The sequence below is a fragment of the Barbus barbus genome (assembly GCF_936440315.1).
Source record: "Barbus barbus genome assembly, chromosome: 32".
In the NCBI taxonomy this organism is placed as follows: Eukaryota; Metazoa; Chordata; class Actinopteri; order Cypriniformes; family Cyprinidae; genus Barbus; species Barbus barbus.
Window position 1 is genome coordinate 21,542,772 of NC_136760.1, and position 13,078 is coordinate 21,555,849.

At 39.9% G+C, this 13,078-nt stretch overlaps 1 protein-coding gene across 1 annotated transcript; it reads left to right on the forward strand.

Moving 5' to 3' along the window:
* Window positions 1–1,783: 1,783 nt before the first annotated feature.
* LOC306852714 (E3 ubiquitin-protein ligase TRIM8-like) lies at window positions 1,784–11,980 on the forward strand. Its single transcript, XM_079389781.1, has 6 exons — window positions 1,784–3,467; window positions 7,633–7,728; window positions 8,075–8,308; window positions 9,531–9,562; window positions 9,688–9,803; window positions 9,923–11,980. The coding sequence occupies exons 1-6, from the start codon at window positions 2,895–2,897 to the stop codon at window positions 10,564–10,566; spliced, it is 1,695 nt and encodes a 564-aa protein (XP_079245907.1). The 5' UTR covers window positions 1,784–2,894; the 3' UTR covers window positions 10,567–11,980.
* Window positions 11,981–13,078: the final 1,098 nt, after the last annotated feature.

The window sequence follows — 13,078 nt, forward strand, 5'->3', positions numbered from 1 at the left end:
TGACCTGGGGAATGCGGCACTTGTAGCCCATTTCCTGCACACGCCTGTACACGGTGGCTCTGGATGTTTCTACTCCAGACTCAGTCCACTGCTTCCGCAGGTCCCCCAAGGTCTGGAATCGGTCCTTCTCCACAATCTTCCTCAGGGTCCGGTCACCTCTTCTCGTTGTGCTGCGTTTTCTGCCACACTTTTTCCTTCCCACAGACTTCCCACTGAGGTGCCTTGATACAGCACTCTGGGAACAGCCTATTCGTTCAGAAATTTCTTTCTGTGTCTTACCCTCTTGCTTGAGGGTGTCAATGATGGCCTTCTGGACAGCAGTCAGGTCGGCAGTCTTACCCATGATTGCGGTTTTGAGTAATGAACCAGGCTGGGAGTTTTTAAAAGCCTCAGGAATCTTTTGCAGGTGTTTAGAGTTAATTAGTTGATTCAGATGATTAGGTTAATAGCTCGTTTAGAGAACCTTTTCATGATATGCTAATTTTTTGAGATAGGAATTTTGGGTTTTCATGAGCTGTATGCCAAAATCATCAATATTAAAACAATAAAAGGCTTGAACTACTTCAGTTGTGTTGTAATGAATCTAAAATATATGAAAGTCTAATGTTTATCAGTACATTACAGAAAATAATGAACTTTATCACAATATGCTAATTTTTTTAAAAGGACCTGTATAAATAAGTATACACCCGGTGTATGCAAATTGGGATTGCTAATCATGTGTAATAACTCAAAAACACTTATTAGAGATTCTGAATGTGACTTCTTTTTTCCTGTACTGTCTTAGTCACCTGTCGGATACTTGAGTAGTTTCCTATGTGGGAAGGACTGGATTATGTCAGCGAATTTAACAACTTCATGTCATTACAGCTCGGGTAAGAAATCCCCGTAATCCCCCTCTCTCACCCATTCCCTGAACTGATCATGTTTTTGGTAATGACGAAGCTCCTCTTAAAAGGGCAACAACAACTAAGCTATTCAATGAAACCTATTATTATTATTTTTTTTATATTTAGTAAGTAACATTTCAATGAAACCTATTCACTCCTGGTAATGGGAAATTAGAGCCGTGTATGGGTTGACATTTTTGATCTTTCTGTGAAAATCAAGGTCTCTTGAAAATGAAACCAGCCAGTTAACAAATTTAAATTCGCAAAACACACTTTTTGTTAAATATGGTTCATTAATAAAAGTGGGTCCATTTGTGTATATATAAAACTATTTTCACATCACTCAGAAGTGCTCTAGTAATGTTTTGTTCATGAACAAACCATTGTATTTGAACAAATGTTTTGAATGAATCATTTTCATTCACTTCCAAGCACTGAATCATAAGTTTGACGACTTTCTTGTTTTTCCTGCTTTTAAAGATTATAAAATGAGCCAATAGTTTGGTAGACATGCAAATGTTAATATAAAATAATAAAACTTGTGAATGATCTGCTCATAATGATTTGCATTCACAACTGGCCACGTTATTTGCAGAAAAGGTCACTACTAACAGTAAAATTAAAAAATATATATATAAAAGCTCATTTATATACTGTGCATTAATAAAAACTAAAATTTTATACACATAATTATTCAAAAATTATAAATATACGAGTCAGTGAATGATTCATTTTAGTGAACAATTCAAAGGATTCGAGTCACTAGGATGATTCAAAATCCCCACTAATCTTCGCGTTATTCCCCGATGTGGTCGCCCTTTTAAGCAAAGCCCCGCCTCGTTTCTCGAAGCCCCTCCTTTTGGCACGTCAAAGCGGTGATGAGTCACGTGATTGGCGGAGTGGTCGTTGGAAGGGGAGGAGCCAGTGTGAAGCTCTGTGTACTGAAACTCTCTCTTCTGTCCCTGCATTCCAACCCTCATCAAAGCCTGAACGACAGAAGAGGAAAAACCATAAATAATACCATGGTGAGATCAGCCCGTTTTGAGGATCGACCCATGGATGCACGTTCTCAGGAGTCGGCCACGATAGGACACGGAAGCAGCGGAGAAGCGCACGCCTGTAATCCACTTTTGATTTCTTTTAAGCACTAAAGCGAGAGAGGCTTGATGGGGGCCAAACAGAGACGCTTTTTCATTTTTAAAGAGGGACGCAAGATGGCAGATGACAGACTCCAGTAGTGAGAACCACTCCGTTTCGCTTTAAAATCTGTTTATTTCTGGAGGTGTATCGGAACAAGACGTCTTTTTTCTTCTCGCCTGAAGAGATCAAGGCGCTCTAGACTTGGACACCAGTGTATGCTCCTTTGTTATAATGAGGGGAAGTGTCGTATGCGCGCAGTCTAAACATATCTAAGAATTCGTCTAGTTAAGCTCGTTGTTTTCTATGTAATTCAAATATATAACGCCACGGGGATGTGCGATATGAATATTTTAATGTAAAGCGTATGGAGATCTAGCAGAACCATTATAATCCTCTTTGGGAATAAAGTCCATGTCAGTGTGATGCTATGTCAAAATAGCAGCGAACAAATCCTTCTCGTGAGAATAATAATTTACTTTCAATAGCTTTTATTAGTCTCTCACTCGAAGCTGTTTATCTAGTTAACGAGGGGCTGGATTATTCATAACTAGTGGGCGCAGGAATCGGCCATACATGTAGAATATGAACTAATAGTGTCACAAGACAGAGAAGTCCACTTTAGTGCTGTGGCAACAACATTCTCGCCGACGCCTACAGTTGACACGAACCAATGCAGAAGTGGGTTGCCTTAAACTAAAGTGTGCTCAAAGTATATTCTCCTAAAGTATTCGCACTCTCATTGGCACAAAGTTGAGGTTTGTGGGATAAAACAAGGTCCTTGTGGTTCCCACACCACCCATTTCAGGTATCGACATAGGAAACCCTATTTCATGCAGTTTTTACCTTGACTTTTGAGCATTAAAGATGGCTGAGAACTGGAAGAACTGTCTGGAAGAAGAGCTCATATGCCCTATTTGTTTGAATGTGTTCTCGGAGCCGGTTCAGCTCCCTTGCAAACACAACTTCTGCCGCATGTGTATCAATGAGGCCTGGTCTAAAGATACAGGAATGGTTCGCTGTCCCGAATGCAACCATGCCTACAGCCAAAAACCAGCTCTGGAGAAGAACCACAAACTGTCCAACATTGTGGAGAAGTTTAACGCGTTAAACATTGAGAAGACGCCAGCAGTTTTGCACTGCATTCTGTGCCGGCGCGGCCCTCCGCTTCAAGCCCAGAAGGTTTGCCTCAGGTGCAATGCGCCCTGCTGCCATTCCCACGTACAGACCCATCTCCAACAGCCCTCTTCCAATGCTGGGCACTTACTGGTGGACGCCGAGGACGTGCGGGCCTGGAGCTGTCCACAGCATGACGAGTACAGACTATATCATTGTGAAACCGAACATGTGGCCGTCTGCCAGTACTGCTGCTTCTCCAGATGTGCTACCAACCACGGCCACGCAGTGTGCGATATAGAAGTCAGGCGTAACGATATCAGAGTAAGTGGCCTCGACTTCTTGTGTTATATTCTACATTCTGTTGTTTTACCTCCAGCTAAAGGTCGTGGTTCACTTCTGGATGTGGCAGAGGAGGTTTATCGATGTAGTTGCTAAATATTCTGTCCCCTTCCCCCTTTTTTTCTTCCATTTGAATGATAAACAATTGGGTAGAGCTGCAAACAATACCGAAGCTCTCCTTTGAGCTTATCTTCCCAGCACAGGTGCATCCTTGCATGGCGTTTTGGGGAGGGGGAGGACTGCGACTGGAGAATTTAATGATGAGTCTTATTTTCTGTGGCACAGATGAGGGAAAAGGCCAGATTTGGATTTAATTTACCTTCACAAGCTCTAGCATTTTCCTGGCTTGCTGCAACAAAACAACCTGGATTTTCTTGTTTTAAGTAATGAGCGTTGCACAATGCTCTAGATGTTTTTATAGCCTTTTCATAAACCTAAAACCAAATAAAATTCACAGGCAGAATGGAAACTGCTCCGATATTATATTTGCATCAAATATCTAAAAAAAATAAAAGTATCTTTAGTTAGTGCTGGATGTGTTGCATATGAAGCTTTTTCCCCCTTGCAGTATCTTTATGTGTGTAAGAAGTAAAGCAGTGTGCCTCTGATTTGATTCATGTGCACGCTGTCAGCATAATTTCCATTCATGTTGATTATATAAATCATATGGCATCAGTTATCCCAGGCATTTCTGTGACAGGACATGTTAGCAATGACCAATCAGTCTACAAAATGAGCCCTTGTTGTGTCATAGCCCAAGCTATTTGAAACTGAAACAATGTCTTTTTGGGATGTTTCGGGATTTCCAGAGCTCTTTTTCACAGGTAGTCCTTGTTTGTGAATGTTAAGTGTACCATCTTTGATGGACACCATTTGTCCTTCCACGTTCATCTGCTACAAGGCAAAATGGCTCTGTCTGGGGCTGTAGCTCAGGGCAAGGTTGCTATTGCCTCGTTCACTCTGACCTTGGCGGAAGAGACGCTGGTTTGAAATGACAGTGATTTTGAGCACCCTACCCCCATTCCCCCTTGAGAGTGGTCCGTCCTGGATGGCAAGCCAGCACCGCTGCCATGAGGTATTAGGTTCCACCCTCCAGGCTTCTGCCGGCAGCCCGAGCTCATCAGTCACTACAATTAGGCCATGGTTTTAGATCCTGGAGCTTCAAAGACATTCTCTGTCTCAATGCGGTTTTCTGCTTCTTGACCTTTTTTCTGTTCCTGATTGTTGATGTAGATAAACACCAATTTAATCTGTAAAGGAGTAGATGGTTCAGAACTTGTGTTTTCAGAAACCAAACACATTGTTGGCAATTGTGAAGCACATCGCCAAATTCACCACGGATTAAAGTTCACCCAAAATTAAAATGGTGATAAATTATTCACCCTCATCCATGTCATTTCGTTCTTCTGCAGAACAAAAAAGAAGATATTTTGAAGAGGCAAAAAGGTTCTACAAAACAAAACTGGACCCAACTGACTTTCACTGTGTGGACAAAAACCCACTAAGATGTATTTCAGGATGCAGGTTTTCACCAGATTTCTATTTTTGGTGAACTATCCCTTTTAATTACCGACTTAATATGGAGAAAATGGCTCCATATGGCTTTAAATGATGTACTGCCGCTGTAAAAATGTATGCAAGATAGATCTCCTGCTGTGCTAAGATAAATATTGCACATCATACTGTAAATATGTGTAATTTTTGGTAATGTAGAGAGGTTATTGTAGTCTGATTCACTGCCAAATCCAATTCCTTGGATCCAAATCTTGGTAATGGATTTACGCCACAAGAAAATCGGTTGATGCACAAGCGAGATAGACGAAAACAAGTCCGTTTACCCAGTACCATGTGATTGTGGATCCAATTTGTCATACGTTCAACAAACAAAATCTGTTGAAAGGAAAAGGTTTGGCTGCGCGTTTCATCGGCAGTGATTGATGTAGTTCATTTGGCACAGAGGGTACAGTCAGCTGTTATAAGCGTCTGTCAGACGGTGTGATTGAAGATCATTAGTTTGCAGCGCATCCCTCTCTGGGTCTTGCGTTTGTCCTGTACTGCTGCATTCTGAAGACTGACATTGATTCCCTTTGTTTTTTACTCTTTGTAGCTGAGATGAATCAGAATTGTATAACAGCATTACTCTCGAGTGTGAAGAAAAATACCAAAATTGACTTCTTTTGCTTGTACAAGAATACCCGTTTTGTTTAATCTGTCATCCCGCATGTGAGGTTATTTAAATTTGACATCATGCCACTGAATTAGACGTGCCCTCAGTCAGCTTTGGCAGCGCAAGCCCTGTTTTTTGCCTGTAAGCTTTTGAGCATGAAGTGGCTTGATGTGGTTGAGGTTTGTCCTCTTTCTACAGGAAGCAGTTTTATCTGTGAGCTAGCCTGCATTCATTACGGAGCTTTGCTCCAAAATACACACTCACAGGGTCAACACGATTTGTCTCTGCCTTGGATGCAGACAAAGACAAAATGGGGAAAGACGGTGTGAAATGAGCCTTCCTTCTTTCTCGTTGCTCTCCTCTATGCTGTCTTTCCTTCTCCTCCTCCTTCCTCCCTCATATTCCCCTCTGAATATACAGATATGAAAAAAAGAGCTTTGTTGCCATGACAGCACCCCCACCTTCTTTTTGGTGACTGCCTCTTGCACGAGGCGTTTGTTTAATTAAAGCTAATTTGGTTTGTTCCTTAGGTACCACTGAACTTCTGTCAGGCGTCGCAAGTCGTTTGTTGATTGTGTTTTTTCCCCTTTGTTTGCCATTGAATATGAAAGGAAAATAATTGAAATTCCTCTTCAGCCACCAGCCCTTCTCTGCGGGGCCTTGACAATCGCATTCATTGAAAAGAAAGGAACAGGAAGTTAGCAAAGTTACATTTGTGCCATCACAACAGAACTGACTTTTTATCTTTTTGTCTCAGTGCTGCATTATCTAGTTTTTAAGAGAAAAGAATATGCTAGTTAACCGGAATACTAGATTTGTTATGTCATTGTCTTAGCAATAATATAAGACGGGAAAAGATTTTCTGGTATCCAGAATTCTTAGTTCATGGTTCAAACTGAGTTTAAATTACAGCATTAGATATGTAGAACATGGATCTCCTCTTCTTTTATGAATATTCTCTATATAGCTTGAATTCTACTTATTGTCATATATATATATATATATATATATGAACTTTCGGCTGCGCTACATATGAAAGATTTATTCGTTTTACTAGTGATATATAATTAAGCAACATTGTGAATATTGTGATTTATTAAATGCCCATCAAGTTTCCTTAAAAAAAAACATGTCATCACAGTAGTTTTGTGATTCTTTCTTGTTTTATTCAGTATGATATTATGACATGTGCTTTTAATAGTGACTCTGATTGAACTTCTCAAATGATATAAGTTTTTTTTTTTTATGTCAGTGACTGAAAACTCTGAAAGATTCATTTGCTTTACCACTTTAGTATAAATTATAGTTTGGTAGATATTGCTGTTTGAAACTGTGTTGTTGTTTTGAAGCATACAAATGAAGCTGATTAAATATCATTCTTCCTAGCATTCAGTTCTCATGAAACCCACATTTCATGCACTAATTCGTTATTATACAATGTCATGCATACAGAGGAAATTCTTTTGTTCTGAAAGCCATGAACATTTTCACTAAAGTGCCATTTCCACTCCACCTCAGGTCATGTAATTTCATAATATAGCAGTGGTGGAAATTGCATTTTTAAAGTGAGGAATGAAATTGGCTTGGGTAATTTCATAGCCAGCATTTTATGTGTCCAAAATATTCAAATAATGTTTACACATTTTGCATAATTGCATACAAATTGCATTGCAGATTGGAAAAGACATACAAAAATATTCTGATCACAAGTGGCATTTACCTTGCTTTTTCCCTATACATTTCTTATTTCATCTCAGGCATGGTCTTCACCGACAATATTCTTTTAAAACTAGGAGCAGTTTGTTGCTATTGTGGTGGAAGATGGTTTATGATTATTTCAATGTTTGTTTTTTAATGTAATTGTTTATATATTTATAATGGATTACAGTTATCTGATTCGGATCATCCAAACATGGCCAGATATTCTAATTTAGTCAAATCAAAAGAGTATTGCCCTAATCATATCTTTTTGTATTTCAGCAAATGCTGATCAAACAGCAGGATCGAATCGAGGACCGGGTTCAGGACATAGAAGAGCAGCTCTACAAATTAGAATCTGACAAATGTCTGATGGAAGTAAGTGTGAAATATTCATACTGTACATTGACAAGCTAAATCACATTATTATTATTATTATTATTAACAGAACTGCATCCTTTGCTTTGCGAGCTTTGGAACTAAACACTTAGCTTTTTTAATACAAGACACTCTTCCTATTACTGTGATTAATGACCACATTAGTACATTCGTACAGGTTTGAGATAAAGGTTATGCCTAGTTCTTGTACCATAACAAATCCAGTTCCTCTGTGGCTCTTCCCAATCATCCATATCAGATGCAGTCTCTGCTTAGCCCCCATTGTTAAGACAGAACAAGACTTGCATAATAAGTTATGGTTTTGTGCTGATCTGTGGAACCTCAGGACAAAGTGCAGCACCTGAAGGAGGAGGTGCAGCTGCAGTATCAGAAAATGCAGCAGCTCTTGGAGGAGGATCTGGGGAAGACCCTGGAGGTCCTGGATAAGGCCCATTCCAAGTTCTGCCAGGAGAACTCTGCGCAGGCCCTGCAGCTTCACCAGAAACAGCAAGAGGCTAAGAAACTGCTCAGCTCCATCCAGATGGTTTTCGATAAGGCAGAGGACATTGGTTTTATGAAGGTGACCCGACTTTTATTGCTGTTGTCAATACTACACTGCCTGTTTTTGTTATAAATGGTGACATTTAGCCGTGTTTTAAAGTGCCTTTCCCTTTTGTCGTGGTGAGTACGATGAAGAGTATTTTCCTGCCAGGCTGTTATGAGTGAACTCCGATTTATTGCGAACTATAATTGTGTACAAAGATGCCAGAAAATGATTATTTTTGGCCCCATGTATAATAGGCATCCATTTTTTATGTGCTGGATACACACTTCACCTCTCTGGAATTCAGGATATATTAAGTATGAATATAATTTTTTTTAGGTTGGGGTTTTGTTGTTTAGATTTATGGATATAAAGTCAGCTATTTGTTAGTATTGAGCTAAACTATGTGATTTTACAAATATTCATGTTCATGAAATGTTTAATAAGATTAACTAAACAATAGAGATAATAAAACAAAGTGATGTGATAAATTTGGCAAGTTTTTCCCTAAGAAACTCCTTTGTTATTCTAATGAAGCTGTCAACAGTCTGCTGCAGACATGCATGTTCCACATGCATTTATCATCATCTTCTTCTTGAATTGCTTGTTCACTGCAGTCTTATTTTAGCTTCTTGCATTCAGTTGACTTGCAAAAAAAGTCAGTTCTGGAATTGTTTTGCTTTATTTGAAGTGCCAAAACCCACACAACAACTTTGTTTTGCAAAAACCCACACACAACACTGGTGGGCAGGGCCTGCTTGCTGTCTGTATCTATACTTATCATTTTTCATTACCACTATAAAGCTTAAAATAAAGTTCTGATGCTGATATGCTGACAATTTCCATATATAGTATTTTATTCCAAAGTGCAAATAATGACCGATACTATTGGCACTCTAGTTATAATATAATGCAATATAAGAACATGTTAGGATATTTTAATGACATACTATAAGTATTATTAGAATAATATAAAACATTATTTGCTATCTTTTCTAGTAAAAGTTACTAGCATTTTTACATTTATTTTAACGTTTTACCTTTTACAAATAGTGACGGTGAGAATGGGTATAGGAAACAATGGGGAGAAAATTCCTGTGTGAGAATACCTTGCAGGTTTATTCTTTTACATTTACATAGTTACTCTGTTTTTATTGTTGTTTTATCTTTATCTTTTTTTTTGTTAGATGTATTTTATGTGCAGGAACCCTGTTATTGAAATGATATATTTATATATAATATCTTTTTTTCTTTTTAGAACACAAAATCTGTGAAAATACTAATGGACAGGTGAGTCACTGCAGAGTTTTCATACATGAATCATTATCATAAGGTTCATTAGTCATCATTCCCATCCTGTCATTGTGTTAAGTATAAACATTAACTGGCATGGTTAATTTTTTTTTGGACTCAAGGTCTCAGTCTTATGTGGGCAGCACATTGTCACTGTACAAAGTGGGCAGCCTCAACTCCAAACTCTTTCTGTCTGAAATCTCTAAAAGAGAGAAGAACCTCTGCAAGATGCTGGAAGGTATGCATGAAAAAAATACATATGTTCAAGTATTAATTATTTAAAACCATCTGAAGTTGTATCCAACTGCTTTTTTTTAAAATAATTAATAATTTCTGTAATTATTTTATCATTTCCAGCTCCGTTCAGTGCTCCCGCAAACTTTTTCCAGAGTATTCCAGCGTACCTGTGCGAGAAGCGCAGGCACTCGGTGGCCTTCCCCGAAGGCAGCGGCAGCAGCCGTGCGGGCGCTAGCTTCATGGACTCTTCCTCCTCATCAGGCCCTGCGGCTGCCAAGCAGCCGTGCCTGAGTCTCACTCAGGGCTCTGCCCCAGGCGAAGGTCAGTCCTCCCAGCAAGCTCTAGGGCCGTGTGGCTCCACCCAACACGTAGGAAGCAGCAGCTCAGCCTCCGGCTCTCAACCCTTACCGCACTCTGCCTCAGTGTTCCCGCACTCCCATTACCCAAACGGCAGCTCCTCCCAGCTGCCCCAGTACGGAGCGCGGAAGATCCTGATGTGCACGGTCGATAACTGTTACTGCTCAGGGGTGCCCTCCATGTCCAACCACCGCGGACATCCGCCCTACCCTCGCTCCAGCTCTTTCCCCTGGCCGGTGAGCTCGCAGGAGTACTCCCACGCCCCTCTGCCCTCAGCCCCGGCCATGTCCCAGTCTCTCCAGAGCCTGTCTATGCGCGACTGGATCGACGCCTCTCAGTCGCACAGGCACAGTGACTTCTACAGCCTCTACGGCCAGTCTTCCACCAAGCATTACGTTACCAGTTAACCCCTGCTCCAGTGACTGCTGCCAGTCACCAGATGGGGCATCTTTTTCCGCTGAGAGATGTCTTAAAGAGATGCATGTGGGGCATTTTTATACGCAGACCTTATCAATCATTTAGAATGAACTGCTGAAGTCTGAGAGCAGTGAAAAAGAAAGTTAATATCACAAAGTCAAGCATAGCTTTGCACATTATTTAGGCACTAATGGTGTTGTGATTATGTACCATGAACGCAAGTTGCTCTTCTAAAAAATAACACTCAATGTTTGCAAGAGATGCAGAAATGACAGAGGACATTGTCGTTTGTCGAATCATCAATAATGTTGCACTTTCTTTGTAAGACCCAAATTTCGCAATTACTGTTGACTCATCAGGCGAAACGATGGAAGTCAGCAGTAAAACCATTAAGTCAGCTCTTAATGAAACTTAAGGCAATTTACTGTTGAGAGAATTGTAGCCCACAACGTTTTATTAACTTCACATGGTTGTTGTTTGTTAGAACACCATGTGCAAAAACTCTGTATAGTTTCCCAGCCTTCCATATTTCAGCTTTCATTTTGTTTAAATTGGAGTCTGTGGTCTTTTTATTCATCACAAATAGCACAAGCGCATGTTAATTTGTACCGTTTTTTAACCAACCCGGAAACTGAAACAGCACAGCATTGTCATCGCAACCGTTGTTTGCCATTTCGCTTGACCTTCCCTACTGAATGCAGCTTTTTAATGGAAATGCCCTTCACCTTGGTTTGCAGTCCTCTCCTTTGGCTTCCAAAGTAACCGAGAACGCGCCTACACCCACAACCTTCAATCTGGTCCCCATCCAGACGGCGCTGTGTCTCTCTCACGCCCTTCAAAGCCACAGAAACGCTCCCCTTTACATCCTGTATGTTAAACGCAGGATGCATTGGTTTCGCATTCTTTCGTTTACCCGTGGCCTCTCATTATATCTGACTCAACGGTGGCTTCAGAACAAACGTGTCAGCCGAAGACGAAATGGTCTGTGTTCAGAGGGTCATGGTGCACTTGATGCCTCTGCATTTACTGTCAATGCTGTAATTGTTCTTCCTTGTGTTTCATGCTGTTTCCGGCTCCAAGCAACGGAGCCTCTGGCTTCTTGTTTGTTACTGAGTGCATGTGGAAAAGAGTTTATGAGCACTCGTAGAAAAATAATAAAACTGCTAGCAGTTATAAAATGACTTTTGAAACAGGGAATGAAGTTTTTGGTTTCGTTTTATTTTTTTAGTTTTTTTAGACCTACTTAAGTGAAACATTGACCAATGAACGTTACGAAACTAATTGAATTCTTGGGATGAAATGGAGGGATTTTCTGTTGTAAATATTTTGTGAAATGTAAAAGAAAGACTTGTAATTTGGAAAGATCCTTGTTCAAATAAATGCTAATTTCAAGTTTAAGAAGTCCTTTTTCCACAGTTGTCTTTGTTTTTGTGCTGTATAATGAATCTTAACCTTAGGTTCTTCATGCAGGCTTAAAATAGACCATATTGCTAACATCACTATGGTAACACTTACATTTGACACTTAATTAATATGTGTAAACCAAATTATTCACATAAATGCTTCCAGCTTAGACCAGATGTGAATGAATTTGAGAAATATGCATTGTATTTTATTTTTCAGAAAGACTGTGAAGCCATTTTCAATATGTTGGAAAAGATCTAGGTAGTTAAATCTAAAACCCATCAAACAAAATGAAAGCAAAAACGCGCAAATGAGTCAAAGTCAAAATGCCCTTTGCCTCAATTTATTGATTTCTAGACAAGAAATTTAGGTCAGCGCTGGTTAGATTCTCATTGTTTTCATCTCTCAACTGACAGTGACCCACTCACTCTTGATATGACTAACATATGAGAACTACAGCACTTCCAGAAGAGCCATTTTAAATGCACGTTTCTCTGCTACAGCTTTGAAAGCTCAATGTGTGGTTTTATGCATATAGAGATTCACTAGCTTTAGCATAATGTAGACACAGCCACCTGTCAGCGCGTTTACAATGGCGTTTGAAAAATTGGAGGCAAATAGTGAAAAAAACATGGGTGTGATCTGCATATGCTGACATTTGCTGTTTCTGCTAAGCCAATGGAAATAATTAATGTACTATATCTTGCAACTGACAAAAATGAAGGCCTGTTCAGTTTGTTTTTTTGTGCATGTATACGTGAAGAAAACCAAAGATTTATTAACCATCTGCGTGACTAAAGCCGAGTGATCTGAATTGGATGCCTGCCTCTCACATGTGGCTACATGTGGAACAAGGTGCTCTGAGTATGTGTGCGTATCTGCAAGAGTGAGTCTTCGGTGATGTTTGTATAACCTGAGAGTGAGCAGGGTTTCGTCTCCCCCTCCTCGGGTTTTCTTTCTTGAAAGAATGTCAGATGCCTGACTCTAAATAGCAGCTCAGCATTTTTAGTGCATCACAAGGCAAACAGAAAAGAAAGGCAGAGATATTTGTAGGCTGGAGCACAGAATAGACCAACAAAAAAGGAATAAGAAAACATC